The following is a 21590-nucleotide window of genomic DNA, read 5'->3' on the forward strand; positions in this document are numbered from 1 at the left end:
ATCCAACTGCACAGAGAGCAGATTGGCTGTGTCTTCTCTGCATAAGTGGAGTGAATATAGACCTGTCATCCTCCTGCTCCATTCTGCTCATCGAGGGATCAGCGGACAGATCCCCCACTGAGCAAGCAAAGTCTGCCCAGAGTCCACCATCCCATATTTAAGGGGCCTAATGAAGCAATGACATCTAGGGATTGTCAAGTTGCAGTATGTTACATCTTTGTTTTTTTTTCTTTAGATACATTTTAAATAACAAAATGGTTTGTGTAGCAGATATTTATGCAATATCAGTTCCTTAACAAAAGTGGAGTTTTCCTTTAGGTTTCAGTCACTTAAAATGTCTAAAAGGGGTTCATTTTTAAAGTTGGTCCCATGTGATCCTAGTGTGGCCTAAAAGACTAGGAAGTTAGCGAGGTATGATACAACACTTGTAGTTAGGTGGGACATTGCCCAGTCCACTCCCCATTGGTTTAAGGTTTATCTCCTCTTTTGGAATGACTGGTCTGAAGTTGAAATTTTGAAGCAATGAAGTGAAATATAGGAAGAGTTCCATCCGTCCCAAGCTTTCTCCAAGACACATCCTTTTTCCTAGACAAGTCAAAACAAGATTAGAGCAATGGTAAGACATGGATTTTGGACTAATGATTTACAGTATATAATAGTACAATATGAAAAACAACAGATGGATTATAACACATTGGGATGTCTGTTTTTATTGGGTCCTTTAGTTGACTGCCTTTGTCTCTTATTTCCTTGAAGCAAATTTTTGGAAGGTATAAAATTGGAGAGGGGACATTGAAGATGGGAGAAGTTCAAAGAGAGACAGAATACTATTTTATAACTGGCAGGTCAGGTTTCAGATCTAGCCAGTACCATGCATTGGTTCCTGAGTGAGTGTTAGAAACCTCAAGGTTAGCCGTACCAGGGCAGATTTGTAACCAAAGAAATTAGGTAGTGGAAGACCTGTTCAAGCTCCTCTGGATAGCAAACCCACCAGACCCAACACAAACCTTCTCCTAGACCTGCACCATGTTATTTAGATCACATGACAGATGAAGGCACTAGTTATAGATGTATGAAGATCTGCTCACACCAGATTCTGTGTGCTCAATGAAGCAGCTGAAATCTCACTCCACATTTAAACTATAGGGGAATATAGTCAAAGTTCAAATATCCAACTTTTTTCAAATGTAGAAATCTCCTTTTTGTTTATGCATCCTCTACAGTGAAAGGTAACTTCTTAATCCCTACAAGAGGCCCGCCATAAGGATGTAACCACGAGCAACTTGTAAGTATCCCAGCATGGGAACCTACCTATTAATTACTGTTCCAGCTATGGACTGCTACCTTGAAAGTTATGCCTGGGAAGTCTGGGACTAGCTAGTCAGAGTGGGACTGATGTGCACTTTGGACTGTAATATCACAGTATTACAAGTAAAGTTGGTAACCGTTGAAATGCCTGGTCTACAAAGGGATGCATGGTGGTATATGGCGTATGGAAAGGGGAGTGGTTCGCTGTTTCCCTCCTAAGTAGTCAGTTCCTCAGTTAACTGGGACTGAATATGCGTGACAGAGACCCTAGGGACCTAGCTGCAGATACGGAAGTAGTTAAGCAAGACAGGTTGTGCATGCAAGAAAGTTCATTCAAGTACATGGCAGAGCTACAGGCCATCATTGGGAATGGGGTGATAGGGGGGCTGAATTGACGGACTGGGACATGTGCTCAGTGATGTTTCCTTCAAAATGTTACATTCCATATGGGTGCCTGTATCACGGGCAGTGAGGCTCATTCTGTAAAGCCTCAGGTTGTGTTACAATTGCACCATGTGTGTGACTCTCTTCTAATTCAAGGTGCCTCCTTAATGGTGAAATTACATGAACATGGCCCTGCCTTGTCTCAGGCATTAGTGAGCCCGAACACCGGAGAAGGAAGAGAGAGAGGAAAAAGTCCCCTATGCATGGGCGAGGTAGCCTTGCTCACAACCTGACAACATAAGTTTAGAGGCCGGAAGTACATTATTAGCAGTTGGTTGTTATGGCAGCAAACAGCTGTATTAGTTCATCTTCTTAGGATGTGAAATACAAAACACACTAAAGAGATTGCTCATCACTACCTGTATAGCAGGAAATTAATGATTTAAAAATTGGTACCCATTTTATTACTGTTCCCAAACTCTTTGTATTGTCAATGGGACATTGTTAACCTTACTGTTAGCTCTGATTTGGTGAACACAGTTGTGGGCAAGAGAAAAAGTAGACTACAGATAGCAATTGCAGTCTATGAGAAATAAAGGGCCATACAGAGAACAGGACTGAATGGATTTATGGTAACCACTGACAAAGAAATGAAGGGTCTATAATTTTTATCACCGGTATATTTTAAATGATAGAGACAGAATATCAACCAAAAATCCAGAAAAAACACGATACTAATATTATAAATTGAGTTGCAAAGTTGAGTGAGTAAACCAACAATAATTTTGGCAATGTGCTCATGTGGTACACGGATTAGTCCTGTCAATTTAAGAAGGTGGTCCTATATATATAGCGGTTAAAATAAGTATTGAACACGTCATCATTTTCCTGGTAAATATATTTGTAAAGGTGCCATTGACATGAAAGTTTCACCACATGTCAGTAACAACCCATGCAATCCATACATACAAAGAAACCAAAACAAATAAGTTATGAGTAATAAAATGGAATGACAAAAGTATGGAACATGCTAACTGAACTATATTTCATACTTCGTACAAAATCCTTTGTTGGTAATGACTGCTTCAAGATGCCTCCTATATGGAGAAACTAATCGCATGTATTGTTTAAGTGTGATTTTGGCCCATTTTTCTACACAAATAGTCTTCAAATCTTAAAGGTTCCATGGGCCTGTTCTATGAACTCTGATCTTTAGTTCTTTTCATAGATTTTCTATTGTATCCAAGTCAGGTGATTGGCTGGGCCACTCTAGAAGCTTTATTTTCTGTCTTTAAAAGCAAATTAGAGTTTCCTTGGGTTTGTGTTTAGGATCATTGTCTTGCTGAAATGTCCACCCTTGTTTCATATTCATCATCCTGGTAGATGGCAACATATTTTTATCAAAAATGTCTTAGTACATTTTTCCATTCATCCTTTCTTCAAGGACATGAAGTTTGCCAGTACCGTATGCTGAAAAACAGCCCCACACCATGATGCTCTCACCTCCAAACGTCACTGAAATTATGTTCTTTCCACTTCTGGATTATGGTCCCAACAGTGCTCATTGGAACATTCAGAAGTTAATAAATCCTTCTGTAACCAACCATCAGTATGTTTTGCAACAATAAGGTTGCAAAGGTCTTGAGAGAGCTATTTGCTTGTGCCCATCATGAGATATTTCTTGTGTGATGAGTTGAGAATGAACCAGCTGATATTAATTTGCACTGACAAGGAACAGGATTGCTTTCTAATTACTGATAGATTTCAGCTGGTGTCCTGGCATTCCATGCGTTTTTGCACCTCCCTTTCTTCATGTGTTTAATACTTTTTCCTTGTGTCATTCCATTTTATTACACATAACTTAATTTCTGAACTTATTTGTTTTTGTGTCTTTGTATGTATAGATTGCATGGGTTGTTACCAACATGTGGTGAAAATTTCTTGACAATAGCACCTTTAGAAATACACTATATTGCCAAAAGTATTGGGCCGCCTGCCTTTACACGCACATGAACTTTGATGACATCCCAGTCTTAGTCCGTAGGGTTCAATAGTAAGTTGGCCCACCCTTTGCAGCTATAACAGCATCAACTCTTCTGGGAAGGCTTTCCACAAGGTTTAGGAGGGTGTCTATGGGAATTTTTGACCATTCTTCCAGTAGCGCATTTGTGAGGTCAGGCACTGATGTCGGGAGAGAAGGCCCGGCTCGCAGTCTCCACTCTATTTCATCCCAAAGGTGTTCTATTGGGTTGAGGTCAGGACACTGTGCAGGCCAGTCAAGTTCCTCCACCCCAAACTCGCTCATTCATGTCTTTATGGACCTTGCTTTGTGCACTGGTGTACAATCATGTTGGAACAGGAAGGGGCCATCCCCAAACTGTTCCCGCAAAGTTGAGAACATGAAATTGTCCAAAATGTCTTGGTATGCTGATGCCTTAGGAGTTCCCTTCACTGAAACAAAGGGGCCAAGCCCAACCCCTGAAAAACAACCCCACACCATAATCCCCTCTCCGTCAAACTTTACACTTGTAATCTGAAGGCCACATGAAGTTTGGAGGTCTTTAGCTATTGGCTCTGCAGGTAGTTGGTGACTTCTGTGCACTTCAGCATGCGCTGACCTAACATGTGTGTGACTCACTACCACTTGGTGGCTGAGTTGCTGTTGTTCCCATTTGCTTCCACTTTGTACCACTAACAGTTGACCGTGAAATATTTAGTAGCCAGGAAATGTCACGGATGGACTTATTGCACAGGTGACAACCTATCACGGTATCACGCTTGAATTCACTGAGCTCCTGAGAGCGACCCATTCTTTCACAAATGTTTGTAGAAGCGGTCTGCATGCCTAGGTGATGATTTTATGCACCTGTGGCCATGGAGGTGATTAGAACACCTGATTGGGTGTCCCAATACTTTTGGCAATATAGTGTATATTTACCTAGAAAAATGGTGATATGTTCAATACTTATTTTATCCTCTGTATATACAGTATATATATTTATAAAATGTTTGGAGGTTATAAGTAATTTTCTAGCAAAAAATACTGATTTTTAAATGTAAACAAAGTGTCAGAAAAGGCTGGGTGTTCAAGTGGGTAATATAATCTGCAGCCTGTTCATTCTGAGTATAGTTCTCTCCTCTTGCACTTAAGCAAAAGTCAGTATAATGCTATGGAGAACAGCCAGCACAGTAATTGACTGTTTCTCCATGGCTTCTATATGCTGGCATTTCACACACAATTATGTCCAGGTAAAATTGCATTCCTAATAATGAGCAAACACAACTGTATAAGGGTACTTATTAAATCATAATAATAATGATGATAATAATACTTAATAATTTACCAGCGCCGAAAGGCATATGGGCATCATTTTTCTTAAAATGCCCTTTGTGATCCAGAAAATTATTTGGGTTGAATTTGTCTGGCTGTGTGTAATGATCCGGGTCCCTGTGGACAGAGGCCAGGAGTGGAGTGACATATATGCCCTAAAAACAAAAATGTTATTAACAAGCAGAAATTTTTTATATATTTTTTTATGTTCAAGAATTTTTAAAAATCCCCTCCACCCTGATACTTGAAACTGGGGCAGGAAGACCTTAAATTAATTGAACATCAAGAGAACAATATACAAACTCCCAGTGCTGACTTCTTTTTAAAGGCTGAACTCCAGACACAAATGAATAAATCTCTATTTTAACTACTTGCCTTCAGAAGATTTACCCCCTTCATGACCAGGCGATTTTTTGCTATACATCACTGTGTTACTTTAACTGACAGTTGCATGGTCATGCAACACTGTACACAAATAACATTTATATCATGTTTTTTTCACACAAATAGAGCTTTATTTTGGTGGTATTTGATAACCACTGGGTTTTATATTTGTTGCGATATAAACAAAGACAGAAAATGTGGAAAAAATAAATATATATATATTTTTATGTATAAAACATATCCAATAAAAAATGTTTTTAAAAAAGAAAAATTCTTCATAAAATTGAGCCAAAATGAATTCTGCAATATGTCTTTGGTAAATAAAATTCCAAGTGTATATAAATTGGTTTGCATGAAAATGATAGCATTTACAAACAATAGTATAGATACTAGATTTAGTTTTTTTGTAATACTAGTAATGGTGGCGATCAGTGACATATAGCGGGACTGTGATAGTACGGCGGGCAATCTAACACTAACTGACATTGGGTGGGAATTGATTAGCTGCCATTGGCATCTCCAGTGACACTAATACAGTGATCACGCCCTCTACATGGAAATGCAGAATCATGTATATACAGTATACGTGCCTCTGCACAGAGTGGCAGTAAAGCTGCTATAGGGCGGTCGGCAAATGGTTAAATTATTAAATGCAGTTTATTTAATTTATTAAATGTATTTCAATGAAATTCCGTATACTGGAATTCGACTTTGTATCAGTCTCTTGCGATCCTGGTACAGCGGAGCTTAGGCTGTTGAGCTACTGTACTCACATGTCAACAAGGGCATGCTGATAGGAGAAGAGAGCAAAATAACAGAGAGGTGAGCTAATCAAAATCCTGCTTCTTCTGTCACCGTCCTTTCATAGACTGAGAGAGGGAAAAGACCTGAAAGTGGTGCTTAACTGCAGCAGGTAAAATGTAGGCCTCCTGACTTGACAGATAGAGCTGTGCTGTGTGGCAGAGCGGTGTAAATCTTAGAACTGCATAGAAAGAAACAATTCCTTTGGCAGATAACTCCTTTACATGTATTTTATCTAACTATTTATTTGTGTGTCTGGAGTTTAGCCACTTGCTGCCTGCCAACAGCATAGTTGCCAACATGTAAAAAAAAAATTTAGGGACACTTTTTTGAATTGTAGGTCCAGAAAGCCAGGGTAGGCAGCGCAATATGTAAATTAGGTACAGGGAATGACTTGTGGGTGTGGCTTGGAGATAAACATATGGAGGCTAACCAAACAGTGGGTGTGGCTTAAATTACCCTACATGTTGGGTTACGGTTAAATAGAGTCAGATTTTCTTGGGCTCCTTCATACAATATCACAGTATGCCCCACCATAAATACCACAGTATGCCCCACCATAAATATCACAGTATGCTCCACCATAAATATCACAGCATGCTCCACCATAAATATTACAGCATGCTCCACCATAGATATTACAGTATGCTCCACCATAAATATTACAGCATGCTCCACTGCACCCCCCACACACAAAAACTCTGCCCCCACACACACAAAACTCTCTCTCTCTCTCTCTCTCTCTCTCTCTCTCACAACTCCTCTCTGCTACACTATAGAGTGGTATCTGGCCGTTCCCCAGCCGCTCTGACAGTGTGTCCATCATCGGTGGTGCTGGTGTGCGTCCTGGGCTTGGTCCTGAGTCTACTCTGCAGTAGCTTCCTCTGCCTTGCACATGAGTAGGAGGAGGAGGCCAAGGCGGGCTGGCGTGATCACCCCTGAGCTGGCCACACCCATTCACAGTAACACCCAATCAGCATGGGAGAAACAGTCACATGACTTCTTGTCTCTCACTGATTGGCAGTCTCAGGCACGGGGAGGACAGAGAGGGAGGGCAGAGAATCGCAGGGAGGGGGAAAGAATATAGTTACCACTCTGCAGTACTAGATGTCCTGACTGCCAAGGCCGGCAGTCCATGACAAAATAAAACCTGTCCATGACAAAACTCATTTTCTGTGATTCAGCCCGGGACAAAGACTGTCCGTGTCAAATGTCAAAAATCTGTGAATGTCCCGGGCAATCCATGATTGTTGGCAACTATGCACCAGCAGATTTACTGTACTGGCGGCCACAGGCACCGCAATGTACTTGTACATTCTTGAACATCCTGGTTTTCGAGCACGCATGTGTGTGCTCCTGATGATCTGTGCTGTGATTGGACACAGCACGAGTTTGTCAGCATGTTACAGCCAATGGTTTTGGCTATAAACCCTGCTGATCGACTGTGGCCAATCACAACTCAGAGTTCTGTGCTTACAAACACACAGGACACCAATCTGGCTGTTTCTTCTCCCTGATCTCAACTCTGAGTTCAGGGAGAAAAGACAGCCAGATCTTATGAGTAAAAACAGCACACATTACATGCATTACATTTGTTAGGCACACAGTTAACCCCTTGATTGCTTTCCTGATCACCCCTGTTACCCAGCCAGTGCCATTAGTACAGTGTACAGTATTATTATTGGTCACTGCATTAGGCTCAGGTTCACACTAGCTGGCTCCAAAGTTGCCCAATTTTCATTCCGACTTCGATGTGACTTTACTGCAACTCTACACTCTCTGGCACTCAAGCCACATTAAAGTATTTCAGGAACCTTTTCTGAAGTCGCAGAGACATCCATAGTAGTAATTTGAATGTCTCTCATAGTGAAGCGTGTCATTTCACATGTCCTGTGACTTTGGGTCTCACAAGGTGGATCCAAAGTCGCAAGAGTGTGAACTCAGCCTTAGGCCTTCACACCAGTGCAATTTCAGATGTGACTTGAGTCACACAGAAATGCATGACAATGGAAATCATATTGTTTTCAATAGTGTTCCTGCACTACTTTTGTGATTCCAGTGCACTTTTGTCCTCATAGAATATGAAAAATTCCTCAAAGTAGCATCAAAGTAGTGCCCAAGTAGAATCCAAGTAGCACTGCATAATCATACTGAAAGTCGGATCAAAATCGAATTGAAGCAGGGTGAACCAAGCCTTAGTGTCACTAGCGACATCATTGTTAGTCAGTTAGTGTTCCTCCCAGCAAGTGTCAGTTAGAGTCTCCAGACTTTAATCCTATAGAAAATTTATGAAGGGAGCTGAAACTTGGAGTTGCCAAACAACAGCCAAGAAACCTTAAGGATTTAGAGAAACCCTGTAAAGTAGAGTGGACCAAAATCCCTCTTGCGATGTGTGCAAACCTGATAACCAACTACAAGAAACATCTCACCTCTGTGCTTGCCAACAAGGGTTTCTCCACCGATTACTAAGTCATGTTTAGCTTGGGGATCAAATACTTATTTTACTCATTGAACTGCAACTCAATTTATAACATTTGAATCATGCGTTCTTTCTGGATTTTTGGTTGATATTTTTTCTCTATCACTTAAAATAAACCTCTGATAAAAATTATAGACCCTTAATTTCTTTGTAAGCGAGCAAACTTACAAAATCTGCAGGGGATCAAAAAATGTGTTTTCTCCACTGTATATACCATAGTTTGTAGATGCTATAACTTTCAAACAAACCAATTAAAATACACTTATTGGGATTTTTTTCCCCCAAAAACATATAGCAGAATTCATTTTGGCCTAAGTTTATGAAGAAGTTTGATTTTGTTGAACATATTTTTATAACAGAAAGTAGAAAATATTGTTTTTTTTTTCTAATTTTTGGTCTTTTCTGGTTTATATAATACATAGTAAAAAGCCCACTGGTGATCAAATACCACCAAAAATAAGATCTATTTGTGTGAAAAGATTATATAAATTTAATTTCGTGTACGGGACCAAGCTATTGCCAGTTAAAGTAGCACAGTGCTAATAAGCAAAAAAATGTTCTGGTCCTGAAGAGGGTAAAACCTTTCAAAGGTTAAGTGGTTAAAACTTTAAAGTTACATGCTGCAGGGCTGTCAACCTTATCCTTTTGTCATTACTTGGTTGACTACTCACCTAGGGCATATATGTTTCTTTCAGGTATTAGGACATATAATATGTATTTTCCAAACAGCAACTTGCCAGTGGATACAGACTACCGTACTGAAGTCAGGGCTTCTGTTAGAAACCATGGTGCCCCATACAGCCAACCTGACTGCCCCCTCCCCAAAAAAAACAAAACACAGCTTACCTGCTTCAGTTATGAATTAAAACAGTAGGTGATTGTCACCAACCACCACTTATTTTGCTCATTCAGGAAAGGAAGGGGCTGGTAAATGTGACATATTTACCAGACCTTTCCCCCACGTAGAGAGAGAGCCATACAGGGGATCGGTTACATTAATTGCCCTGCCACCTCAGCCTTGCCGATTATCCTCCCTGCCCACATCCAATTCACCCATCTGCCTAGGCCCCCTTGCTGGCCTGAGCCCCGTACAGGAGGACCCCTTATCCATGGCCCAGCCTAAATAATGCACTTTCAAACAGACCAGCAAAGGCATCTCCCACAATACCAAATGTCTGGTAGCATTAGGTTCTCTTACCTTCGGGATTGAATATCCTCTGTAAAGTGTGTCTCTGGATGTGCAACGAGGAAGACTGACCGGCAGCACATCACAAAACCTTATGAGTTCATGGATAGCAGCATCTGTATATGGCATATTGCTTCTATCGCTTACAGATGGCAGTCGATTTCTTCCAATAACATGGTCAATCTCCTCTTGCATTTTCTCTGGACCAAGAAAAAGTATAGAAGGTATGAAAGTTGAATGTATGCACCATCATGTTCTGTGTCAGGAATGGACTTGCCAGTAATGGTGGGACTCACCTGCCTTGTGGGCTGCAGTACCAGGGCTGGCCAGCGGGTGCTCCCAGCAATCAGAGACTCAACCCTGCAGCCAGCCAAACACCTGAAGCTGATTATGCAGGCGTATTTAAGGGATGGCCAGACCTGCAGTCTGGGCCTTGGTGTGTGTTTTTCTATGGGCCCCTGTATCTTGTTACCTGCATCCTTGTTCCTGTTCCTGTTCCCGTTCCTGTCTGACTGATTCGTTGCTGACCCTGCCTGATCCAGACCTCTGCTGACTTCTCCTGTTTGATCCCTGGCTTGTGACCCCGACCATTCTCTGCCTGACCCCCTGTACCTACCTGCCCGTTAGTTGCTGTACCCGGTTCGTGACCTGACTACTCTCTGCCTGCTCCTCCTGTTCCTACCTGCCCGATTGTTATTGACCCGGCCTGCCTGACGACGCCTGCATTGTATGTATTGTTATCTGTGGGTGGTTTGGTTCGTTTGCACTGTGTTATGTTTTAGTATTGCACTGCGTTTATGTATTGTTAGTGTTAATAAATTATATTGTTTATAACATATCTGAAGTCTGCGTTTCCCTGCGTCAGTTCACATACCTCTGGTCATACCCTGGAGCCCTGACATTCTGTCTCTGTACTGTACAAATTTTTGGCATAATTTTACAGAAGGCAGATCTTGCTAAGTCTCCATGAGATATTGAATGTTATTTATTATTCAGTTTGATAACATTTTTGCTGTTATTTAATGTACATTATTTTCCCGAAATATTGTGAATTTTGGCAAAGTCTTTCCTGCATCATTCATCTTATATTTATTTGCATGTCTATTTTACATCAGTCTTCCTCCCAACATCCTTTATCCCCTTAGAAAAGCCTCCTTCTTCCCTGCTACTGACCATAAATGCTAAATGCAAAAAGTGTGTATCCCAACCCTTTGCTCTGCTTATCAAATTGTAAAATAAGACCACAGATTTCAGATGCTGCTATGCTGGTGACCACCACCTTCACAATGTTTGGTACTGTGTACATACGGTATGATGGTTACGGTGTTGCGGTATTACGAGGATGCTGTGAAGGGTCACACATTCACTGTGACCTCCCATAGTAGATAACAACAGACATGCTTGACAAATGCAAATTAGAATGGAAATTGCCATAACTCTCCCGACGCTTAATGAGTTTTTACCAGGAATACCCAAACACCACATCATGTAAACATTAAAAAAAAATGTTATTGTGGCGCCAGATACTTGATATAAAATATAAAAATGATAAAGAATTAAATTGGTGCTTAATTAATATTTACCCTCCCAGGGTGTTTTAGACACCGCCAGGTGAAACGTACGTCGAAGAAACGTGATTCCGTCATATTTGGGCTCCGGTGACGTCACGTCTGGCTGGAGCAGAAGTGAGGCTTGGAGCGCACATCAGCCATTTTAATGGATTACACAGGCAATACATGCTGGTGCCGGCTATATAGGCACTTCTATATGTGAATGTACATAATTTGTTTATGATTTTGTTGTTGCCTCATTAAATGCTACACTTAGAACGGCTTTATCTTCTCTGATTCCTTTGAATGGTATGGCATAACCAGCAAGTATCACCTGTCTCAATCCCTTTATAAATCTTTTGGTGAAACCATTGGCAATTTTACATCAGTCTTCCTGGCTATACAACTATGAAGTGTGGGTGATGGAGATCATTTTGGAGGAACCTTAATGAATGTCTTGGCTTATAAAACACAATGTGATATATGACCACCAGAATGGGGTCATATAGGTCTGGTGAGTGAGCCATTCATTTGTCTTTGCACCAAGGTGTGGATATATGGATCTTCTTGTCACCATTATTGATCCTTAAAAAAGGACTGTTACGCTTTATGTTTATTTAGCGTGTGGTGGAAGCACAAGGACTTTTTATGGTAATAGGATTAATATATGGTTATTGATTATATTGTTTGATGAACAGTTCACCAACAGGTTGTCCACCCACAGATAACAAATACCCAGCAATTACATTGGGTTCACTTGGGTGAACTCTTGTTCTTTTTATGCACAGCGCCTACCTATTCATTATTAGTTCACTACATCATGTACAGTAAACCCTGTAGTTGAAACATCTTAAACCCTCAGCACTGCACCAGGCATGTTCTTCTCACCTGTCCATGGATAAACAGTGTGCAAGCTAAAAGAAACCCATCTTGACATAATTTTAGAAAATAAATGAAAAAGAGACACATTCTGATCTCCACTCTTCCAGATACTTTTATGTAAGCACCAACAAAATAGCTGCAATAATAGTGTCTCCGCCCAAAAGAAACCACCACCTCCTTCAGTATGAATGGCTTGATAATGAGGATCCTCGTGATCAAACCGTTCGTGGTGAAACGTGTTGTGGTGCGGGTTTCTTTTGGAGACACTATTATTGCAAGTATATTATTGATGCTTGAATAAAAGTATCTGGAAGAGTGGAGATCGCAGTGTGGCATCTATTCTCTATCATGTAAACCTTGTTCCCTCTTGTTCATTCTGTGGCAGTGGACACAGTGAATTGCCTGCACCTAAGATTAGTGGTCCTAGATTACAATTAGGTGAGGAGATCAAAGTGGTGATGCTAGTGGTAAAGAAATGTGTGTTTTGTATAGGTGTAGTAACCATTTAAAGCCAACTTCTGTATTCATAAATACAACTGAAGTAGCGATGCTAGCACACCCCTTGTTTGCAATGCATGGGCCTGGCAATAGCTTGGTGGGGTCATGTGCAACCAATAGAAAAGGCACTTGACTTGACTAGAGTTATGAGCAACTATGTGGGGTGGGGATGTATATGTGCGTTGGGGCTGAAATAGAAGATTTTGTGTTAACTTACAGTTGCTTTTCTCAACCTTTTTACCCCTTGAAATAACTTTCAGGTTTGTGGAACCCGTGCTAAAAACTATTAAACCTACAGCTAATGGTAAACAAGTGTGATTATCAAGTTGAAGAAAGTTTAAAATAAAAAAATAAGTAATGTGCTGTACTTAGCATACTTGACACGCAGGGCAATTTTATCACCAACCCCCTACAAAATAATTTTCTGTAACAGTCTTAAAATCCAAGTGATCCTGGTTGAGAAACCCAGCTTATGGTGTCACCTCTTTCCTGTTTGGCTTAAGCCACTACAAAACGTCTCACCTTCTTAAGTTGTTAATCTAAAATAAAATAACTCCATAAAGACCCCCTTTCTCTTCTGATGGAAACTGTTAATAAACATCCAGACCTCAGATTCAGGCATTAATTTATTCTCATGTCCATGGCAGTGTTTACATCATTCAAAGACCTGTTTCTCTGCAGTCTTTCTCTTCCTTCTCCACTTGAAGACCAAGACTTTTCTGGCACTTTTTGTTAACAATCAGTATTTTTTTTGCTAGAAAATTTCTTAGAACCCCTTAACATATATATATATATATTTTCAAAGCAGAGGCTCTACAAAATAAATCGGTGGGTGTTGCAATTTTTTTATGCAAGTGTACAATCCAAACACACACGTTCCTGCGTTAAAAATGGCTGTGTGTATAAGTGGGTGCTGCAGTGACTGTCAGCTGGAACCAAACAGAATCAGCAAGGGAGAATGTCACCAACACACCGAGGATCATCAGGCATGTGGAGGGGTCCTGCGAGACTCCGAAACGTTGCCTTGCTGTAACTATGTGGTCGTTCATTAAAACTTTTGGACCCATATTGGTGATCCTCGGTGTGCTGGTGACATTCTCCCTTACAATTTGATATGTCGCATGATAATTGCGCAGTGATTTTTCAAACACAATATTTTTAACACAAATTGTTTGGAATTTTAATGCAAAAAACACAATGCATAACCCAATTTTTTTTGTAACATATAAAAGATGATGTTACACTAAGTAAATAGATGCCAAACATGTCAGGCTTTAAAACTGCGCATGTCCATGCATCGGCAACAACGTAAATATTACTATCCATAGATGACAATTGAATTGCCTTTACAGATTAACATTTTAAATTTACAGAGCAGGTCTGGTGCTAGAATTACCACATGTGATCTGATGTTCATGGTGATACCTCACATGTGGGGAACAAAGGCTGTTTGTGTGCATGCGGGACCGACGCATGCGCTCGCCTTTGTGCCTTTGTCTGCAAGCTGGGGGCACTTTAAAATTTTAATTGTTTTCAATTTTTATGATGTCGCTTTCATTTTTTATTATCACTTTTATTGCTGTCACAACCAAAGTAAACAACCCTTGTGGCAGAAATAGGCAAGTGACTGGTACTCTTTGAGAGATATGGGATCAATAAGACCCCAAATCCCTCCTCTGCACTTAAAAGCATTTGATCACACCAAGATCAAATACATTCCAGTTTTAAAAAAGATATTGTTAAAATCCAGTTAAACCACTGGACCAGTTAAACCAGGCATCATCATGGTACAACCACTTGAAGTCCAGCAACCTCAGGGTATGTCACTGGTCTTCAAGTGGTTAGGCATGCACACAGTTTGGCTATCAAAAATAGGGACCAAATGTATTCACACCAGGACAGCCATGATTCTCCATGGCTTAACTGGTCTATGTGTGAGACCTTGGGATGGGATACAGGCTGCAGGGTGTTGGGCCACCACACAATGGAAATGGAAGTAGACACTAAGAAAACATTGTCTGCATTAGTATATTAATTGAGGATTTTCATCCAGAATGGTTACTTGGACCAATGCTTTTTGGAATAATCTCAATTTTCCTTTGACTTGTACATCCTGTACTGTTAAGGTCTACTTCATATTCATACTAGCAGTTCTGCTCTATGTGCAGTGCTCTTTAAGGACTTAAATAAGATAAAACTTAGAAATCACCTGCCACCTCCGGGTATTTCATGAGCACCAAGAATCCATATCTCAGGTTAGTGCTGACCGTCTCTGTTCCTCCAAACAGCAGATTCTGAATTGTTCTGGCCAAAGATTTGGCATAAAAGGCAGTGTCTGGGTTGTCAGATTCCTTAACATGGAGAAATAATTTAACTATATTAAAGTAATATAACAACATAGGATTTATATTTTGCTCATTGATATCTAGCAAGGTACTGTAAACGAGTCATAACAGATAAAAAAAAACAACATTTGTGAGTCCTTTCATGCACAGTTCAGTTTAGAGCTGCATGTTAGTTTATCAGGAGGATCGGACTGGAAGTTCCATTAAGAATTATGCTGCTAAAATTAGTGTGTGCTGTAAATTGCCTCCAGCATTGCTCCCATTTTTTCTTGCTGGACGCTGCCATTTTGATGAGTCCCAGAGCTCCTGAGCAGCAGTAAATCTTTAGGCTGTCAGCAGATCGGCCTTTACAAATTCGGTACAGTGCCTAAAAATAGAGAGCAACTGAGCAGGTGCAGAGCTGAGTGAGACTTTGCATTACTGGATTTTAAACAGTATAGGCACTTATTAATAATGTTTTGCATAGCTATAATTGCAAAAGGGGCCAGCCTCAAGTGATCTACCCTGAAAACCCATCTCTTCAGGGAAGCCTACCCCGCCGTCACCTAATTGCCGATCTCCTCCACTCTTCCTACCACTCCATCCCCCACAGCTATTTCCTCCTGTACCACTATCCCCTCCCTCCTAGATTGTAAGCTCCAAGGAGCAGGGCCCTCGAACCCCTCCTGTATCGAATTGTATTGTTACTGTACTGTCTCATGTATTGTCTCCCATTATAATGTACAGCGCTGAGCAAACTATTGGCGCTATATAAATACTGTATAATAATAATAATAATCTAACAAAATTAAATTTTCTTACTTCCGCTTTGGGGTTTTTGTTTTTACCTTTATGCATTCTCTGCATTAAGGTAAAAACCTTCCATGGTCAGCTCCCCACCAGCCCCCTCTAAATATCTACCTGAGCCTGAACCCAAGAGCAGTATTGCTTTCTTCTCTTTCTCTCCACACAGGACATGGAGGCAGCAGTGGGAGCCATTGGATCCTGCTGTTGTCAATCAAATCCTGGGAGCGGGGGGTGGTCCTGAGCCATGCTGTGTGTGCCATAGACGCACACAGCTCAACTCGGGATTAAGCCTGCATGCGTGCTCCCACAGAAAGCAGGGGAGCCCAGAAAAGGAGGTTCAGGGCTGCTCTGTGCAAAACCATTTCACAGAGCATGTAAGTATAACATCTTTATTATTTAAAAAATATTTGAAAACTTTAGAATCACTTTAAATTCTGGGGGGAAAACAATTGAATGGTCATGGATGTCACAAATTTGACATTTATAATGTTCAGCTCTAATTCAGCAGGGGATCTGTTCATGGAGGGTTAACAATACTATATAGTTTAGAGTTTAACTGGATATGAACAAGATGGAGTAATACACTCTCTAGTGGGCAAGAATGAAGTCAGTTTGACCCTCCCCCCTTGCAGTCTCTTGGGAAATGTCACACGGCCCAGGAGGCTGCAGAACCAGTCTCACCATGCCACATGATCTCATGCATGCGCAGTGGGGAGCCAGCCTGTGAGACATCAGGAAGTCACACGCAGCTCATACAGCCAACATGGCAACACTGGGGATGAGTAGCCTGGTGAATAATTTGACCAACACTCCAGCACCCCCCACTCCCACCCGAGAGAGCCTTCCACTACCACCGGCTCCCATACACTGGCAACACCCCCCCCCACCCTGACAAGAGATAACACACTCACCTTCACAGCTCTGGACATCCCTTGGAACAATAGTCAGGCTCTGCATACACCATCAAGCAGCCAGCAGCCTCTCTCAGATCCCATCTGGTCCCCGTGCTGCGTGTGTCCCTTCTTCCTTTCTTTCTTTCTTTCTGGGGACAGCGCTGCCCCCCTGAAGAATGCTGCTGCCCCCCTGAAAATTGCCGCCCTAGGCAAATGCCTTGTTTGCCTTGTGGTACACCAATTTCAGCCTGGAGGGCAGCTGCCTTCCAGGGCAACACTGCCATGCGATTGCTGTTTGAAAGGCCCTCAGGTGAGTGTCTGTGATCATGTGCCTGGCTGCAAGGAAAACCACTGGAGAAGAACATTTCCAGCACCTCCCACTGGAGTAAGCACTACACTGAATATGTAGAAGTTCTGGATTGTAGAAAATGGGATTGTTAGGGGAGATATGTTAATTAAAACCTGGGGCCAAAGAAAAGCATTGTTACAAAAACCACTTTACATGGTTAAGAGACAATTTTAGTGTTTAGTTTTATATTTTAACTGCATATGCTTAGTAATGCACATTTTCCCTTTTTATTCTCTTGCTGTTCCATATGGCCACCAGATGCAAAGAGAGGAAATCCTGTGTGACAGACCCAACCGGGACAAGGGCTTTTGGAGGGGACTAGGGGCTAGCCTTTTACCCACTGATTAAGGCCCATGGAGGAGATTAGGGATTTTGTCTGCTTCTCCCAGTCAGAGCATGGAAAAGTTCAGCTTACGATTACATGGAGAGAGCAGAACAGTTTGTGATTATGAATAATAATGTGATGAATGCTGAAATTGATGCTTGGATCAATTCTCTGAATAAAGAGAATAAAACTTTCCTTCTGGAGTGGATGGAAAGGTGTAATATTAATCTTGTACAGGTTACTGGTCAGAGGAAATATGGTGGCCCTCTTGCAGACTGGGTTGGAGCTCCTCCACTTGGGACAGAGATGTTTGTTGGAAATCTCCCACAAGAAATCTATAAAGATAAATGAATTCCACTTTTTCAGACTGTTGGAATATTGCATGTGTTTTGTCTCATGATAGACAGATTGCACAGGTGGGGGCCAAGCACCTGAAAGACAGCATGTATAATGTACTTTGTGTATTCAGGGTTAGAGGTGCCATGCTGTCTGGGGTGGGCTCCTGGTTGGACTAAGTGCCTGGCTGTTGATTGGCCTACTGTTAATTAGAGCCCTGTTGTCTGTTGGCTAGTCCTCCTGGAGGTTCCTACATGATGGGATTAGTCTGGTGTCAACTTGACCTCATTACCTAAACAGTGTGGGATTTTTATCCAAATGTGTAAGGTTGGTTTTGTTGTCCGTGTAGGGACCGCCCCTATTTCTAAAGTGTATCAAAATCTGTATTTCTGTTCAATAAAAGTTCCACTTTTGCACCTAAACGAGTGTTGTCTAGGCCTTGGGTGCAATAGCCAGCTATAATACTTTGTTCCTGTGTCTCAGTGGTGAGGAAACAGTTCTATGACAGGAAGCATCAAGGCGGGGTGCCAGGCAGTCCGTCAAACCCTGCATAAGTTGCGATTTAGTCTGAGGTCCCTCACCTTACCCAATGTGATGGTACTGGGCGCATGTGCGGGCAATTTGGCAAGCCATGTCACATGGCAAGCAGTGTCACAAGTCACACGGAAGATGGGGAATAAGACCCATTCTACCCCATACCCAAAAGTACCTAGAATTTCTCTTTAGTCTCAGCAGACCAGTGGAGCAGTGGGGGAGCGGTGGAAATGTGCAACCAGGGCTGTAATGGTTAGGTTCCCCTTTAGTGGATTCTTTTCACATATATATAAAAAATTAAAAGCATAGCCATTTCAGTAAGGGATCCTCGGTAAAAGGTTTAGGTGCAGGTTGTGATTACCTCTCTGATCTTCATGAGGAAACAGTCAATGTAGTCACGAGGATTTTCAGGATCCAGAGTTTCCTTGTGGTATTTGATGCTTTCTGCTGAAATGTCATAGATCATATCAAAATACTTCTGCATTCTTTTGTGTGGACCTGGCAAGTGATCCATAAGGTTTGGATACATGTTGTACAGCTGGATTGCCACAAACAAAACATACAAACAAAATATCAGTAAAGAATCAAAGAGCCTACCTGAGCCAAAGAGACAACCTGAGCAAAACATACAGTACATGAACATATAACACCAAATGCTGAGAGGGTGCAACCCAAGGGGACCAAAGCCTGATTGCATCTATGGACCTCTAGGGACCTTGTTCTGAAAGAATGATAACACAACCTTGACAACAAAATAGTCATATCTAAAAGGCATGACAACATGGGGTTGAGTTTGTGGGTGGGGCCACCTTGCACCTTGATATGTGGGGGTATCTCTTCTTGTGTACACACTCATCAATGTCCAGGACCAGACAGGGCCATGTTCATGTGAAAATCAACATTAAGGCAGAAGCCTGACATGTTGTCCTGTGTTACTAAACACCTTTGCTTTACGAATGTTGCATTTGGGAGAGATACTGCTGGGCCTGTGCCCTCTCCACCAGTCCAGCGTACCTCTTCCACCTTGCTCCCAGTGACAGAATGGGGTCCCGCCGTGCACTGGCACGATTTCTCTTTCTCCTGTACCATGTACCTGGGATCTCCGTACTGCAGGTTCAGTCCTGGTTGCTCCTCAAGGGAACCAACTACTAGGGAGGGAGCCAGAACAACAACCACCTCGCTACCGGAGGACCTGTCACCTCCTCCAGGTACTGCTGCTGAACAGCTGCAATAACTTTCCCACCAGTCATGGTTACCTATGGCAACTACTTTTCTCTGTTTCTCCTGACAAGGTAACCCTTTGTGATGGACTTCCTCTTCTACCCTGTGTGTACTTTACAGGCCCTGTTCTTTGAGATATGCCATTACCTCCATGCACCCTTTTCAGTAACCTCAGACCAGACTTTTAAACAGCTCAAGAACTTTACTGAACTCTTCCTGTAACAATACAGTTCTTAGCACAAAGCACTGCTCCTCCTGTCTAACTGATCTCTGGCTGCCCATAGTTGGTATGGTCCATATGAGCTAGATTCCCGTGTAGGTAGTTCACAGGTAGGTGCAGATTACATCATCCGGCAAGGACTTGTTAGCCTTTTCTCATGCAGTTCTCTCCAGAGCTCCCTAGACCAAGCCACCCCCTTATTTATGTATATCACAGGGAGTAGGGTAGGCCCAGAAGAAACCCAGGAAATGGGCATGCCCAATGTTAACCTTTCTCCACTTGGGCAGCCCATGACCTCTAATATCAGCCCGACTTGTAGGCACCTGCCTACAAATTTCTTGGATGTTGGAAGTCAACAGAGCTTCACCCCATTTACTAATCTCTGGGGAAAACTACCTTTCTTTGCAAAGTTCACCAATTTGCCTTTAGTAAATCGACCCCATAAATCCTCTCACTAAATAGTTCTATACACTTAAATGAAAATTAGTCTTTTTTGGCAGTTTTTAATTTAGTTACACACCTAAAGCCGATTAGTTGTGTTGCAAGTAAAATTATCAATATGTGCCAATGCACGATTATAGCAATGAGACATTAATGATTGAAGTTAGCTTAATGAAGTTAGCTACACTTACATGTTTTGATAGCTGCCACATGATTTCATTCTTAGCACAATCTATTTTGCAGGAGATGAACTTAAAAATCTGGCAAAGTACACTTCTATCCACTGTATAAGGTGGTTCCTATGCCTTGTGATGTCTCCCTGGAGCCACCTCTACATGCACTCTCCTCAACCTAACTACAGCTGAACAAGAAAAAGCTTTGTGTGTTGGTTCTCAGTTACAGATTGCTAAGTAACTAGAGGACTCCTCTGTCCACCAGCTCCAGATTGATATCTGGTTTATCTAATCTTTGCAGGTGCCTGTTTACTCTACTTTAGGAGGTCAGGTTGTCCTTCTCTGACTGCACTGCCCAATCCCAGCTGGAAGTTTATGGGACTGCATGTAAAGTTTTGAAAAGGTAACATTTTAAAGTGATATTAAAGAAAAGGGTATTGTATGTATCCAAAGGGAAATGTTGACTTAGTGCTGAGGTTTTAGAACTTCTTTAATGCCTCATGCATATGGGTAGTTTGGTCCATTAGCATCAAATCCTGGTATCTTTGGGCACCTGGAAGGCACAGGTGCAGTGTTAGGCTTGCTGCCAGCAGCCTGTCAAAATTGATGACAGGCTGAAATATGTGGCATTTACCAGTGCGCAATTCTGCATTTGGGGCACACATCCCTGAAAAAACATGGCTCCCAAGCACAAAAAAACAAAAACAAAATTTGATGCAGATGGGCCAAGCCATCCATGTGCATTTAGCCTACAGGAAAACTAAAATGGTTTTGGGTGAACTACATTAGTTATTTTTTATTTGTATACATATTTCATACACACATACAGTACATACATACACACCAAGCACTTGAGCAGACTATGCAGTAATACAAGGGGCCTCTGGGACTTAAGAGCCCAAATATTTTAGATTGGGTTTGATGGGGCATTCACTGTCTTAACCCTAGTTGTATATCATGGACCATGAGAAAGTTCAGAGCATCACAAAGGGTACTCTTCACTTGCATCTACCAATTTATCTATCTAAATTTTTATATCCTATCTATCTATCTATCTATCTATCTATCTATCTATCTATCTATCTATCTATCTATCATCTATAATAGATACAGTATTAGACATGGGATTACTTGAGCCTTTAGGGTGCCATCCAATTAGGGATG

At 41.6% G+C, this 21590-nt stretch overlaps 1 protein-coding gene across 1 annotated transcript in view; it reads right to left on the minus strand.

The window, feature by feature from the left end:
- Positions 1 to 271: 271 nt before the first annotated feature.
- The window catches only part of LOC149445143 (cytochrome P450 2F3-like), a 44788-nt gene continuing 23469 nt past the window's right edge, over positions 272 to 21590 (minus strand). Inside the window, exons 5-9 of the mRNA XM_089654200.1 lie at positions 18733 to 18909; positions 15013 to 15154; positions 9886 to 10073; positions 5037 to 5178; positions 272 to 585 (exon numbers count right to left, since the gene is read on the minus strand). Of these exons, the coding sequence (XP_089510326.1) occupies positions 404 to 585; positions 5037 to 5178; positions 9886 to 10073; positions 15013 to 15154; positions 18733 to 18909 (831 nt within the window). The 3' untranslated portion in view covers positions 272 to 403. The remainder of the gene's footprint in view (positions 586 to 5036; positions 5179 to 9885; positions 10074 to 15012; positions 15155 to 18732; positions 18910 to 21590) is intronic.

This window comes from Staurois parvus, unplaced genomic scaffold, assembly GCF_062004578.1.
Source record: "Staurois parvus isolate SC_StPar_1 unplaced genomic scaffold, SC_StPar_1.0 ptg000746l, whole genome shotgun sequence".
Lineage (NCBI taxonomy): Eukaryota > Metazoa > Chordata > Amphibia > Anura > Ranidae > Staurois > Staurois parvus.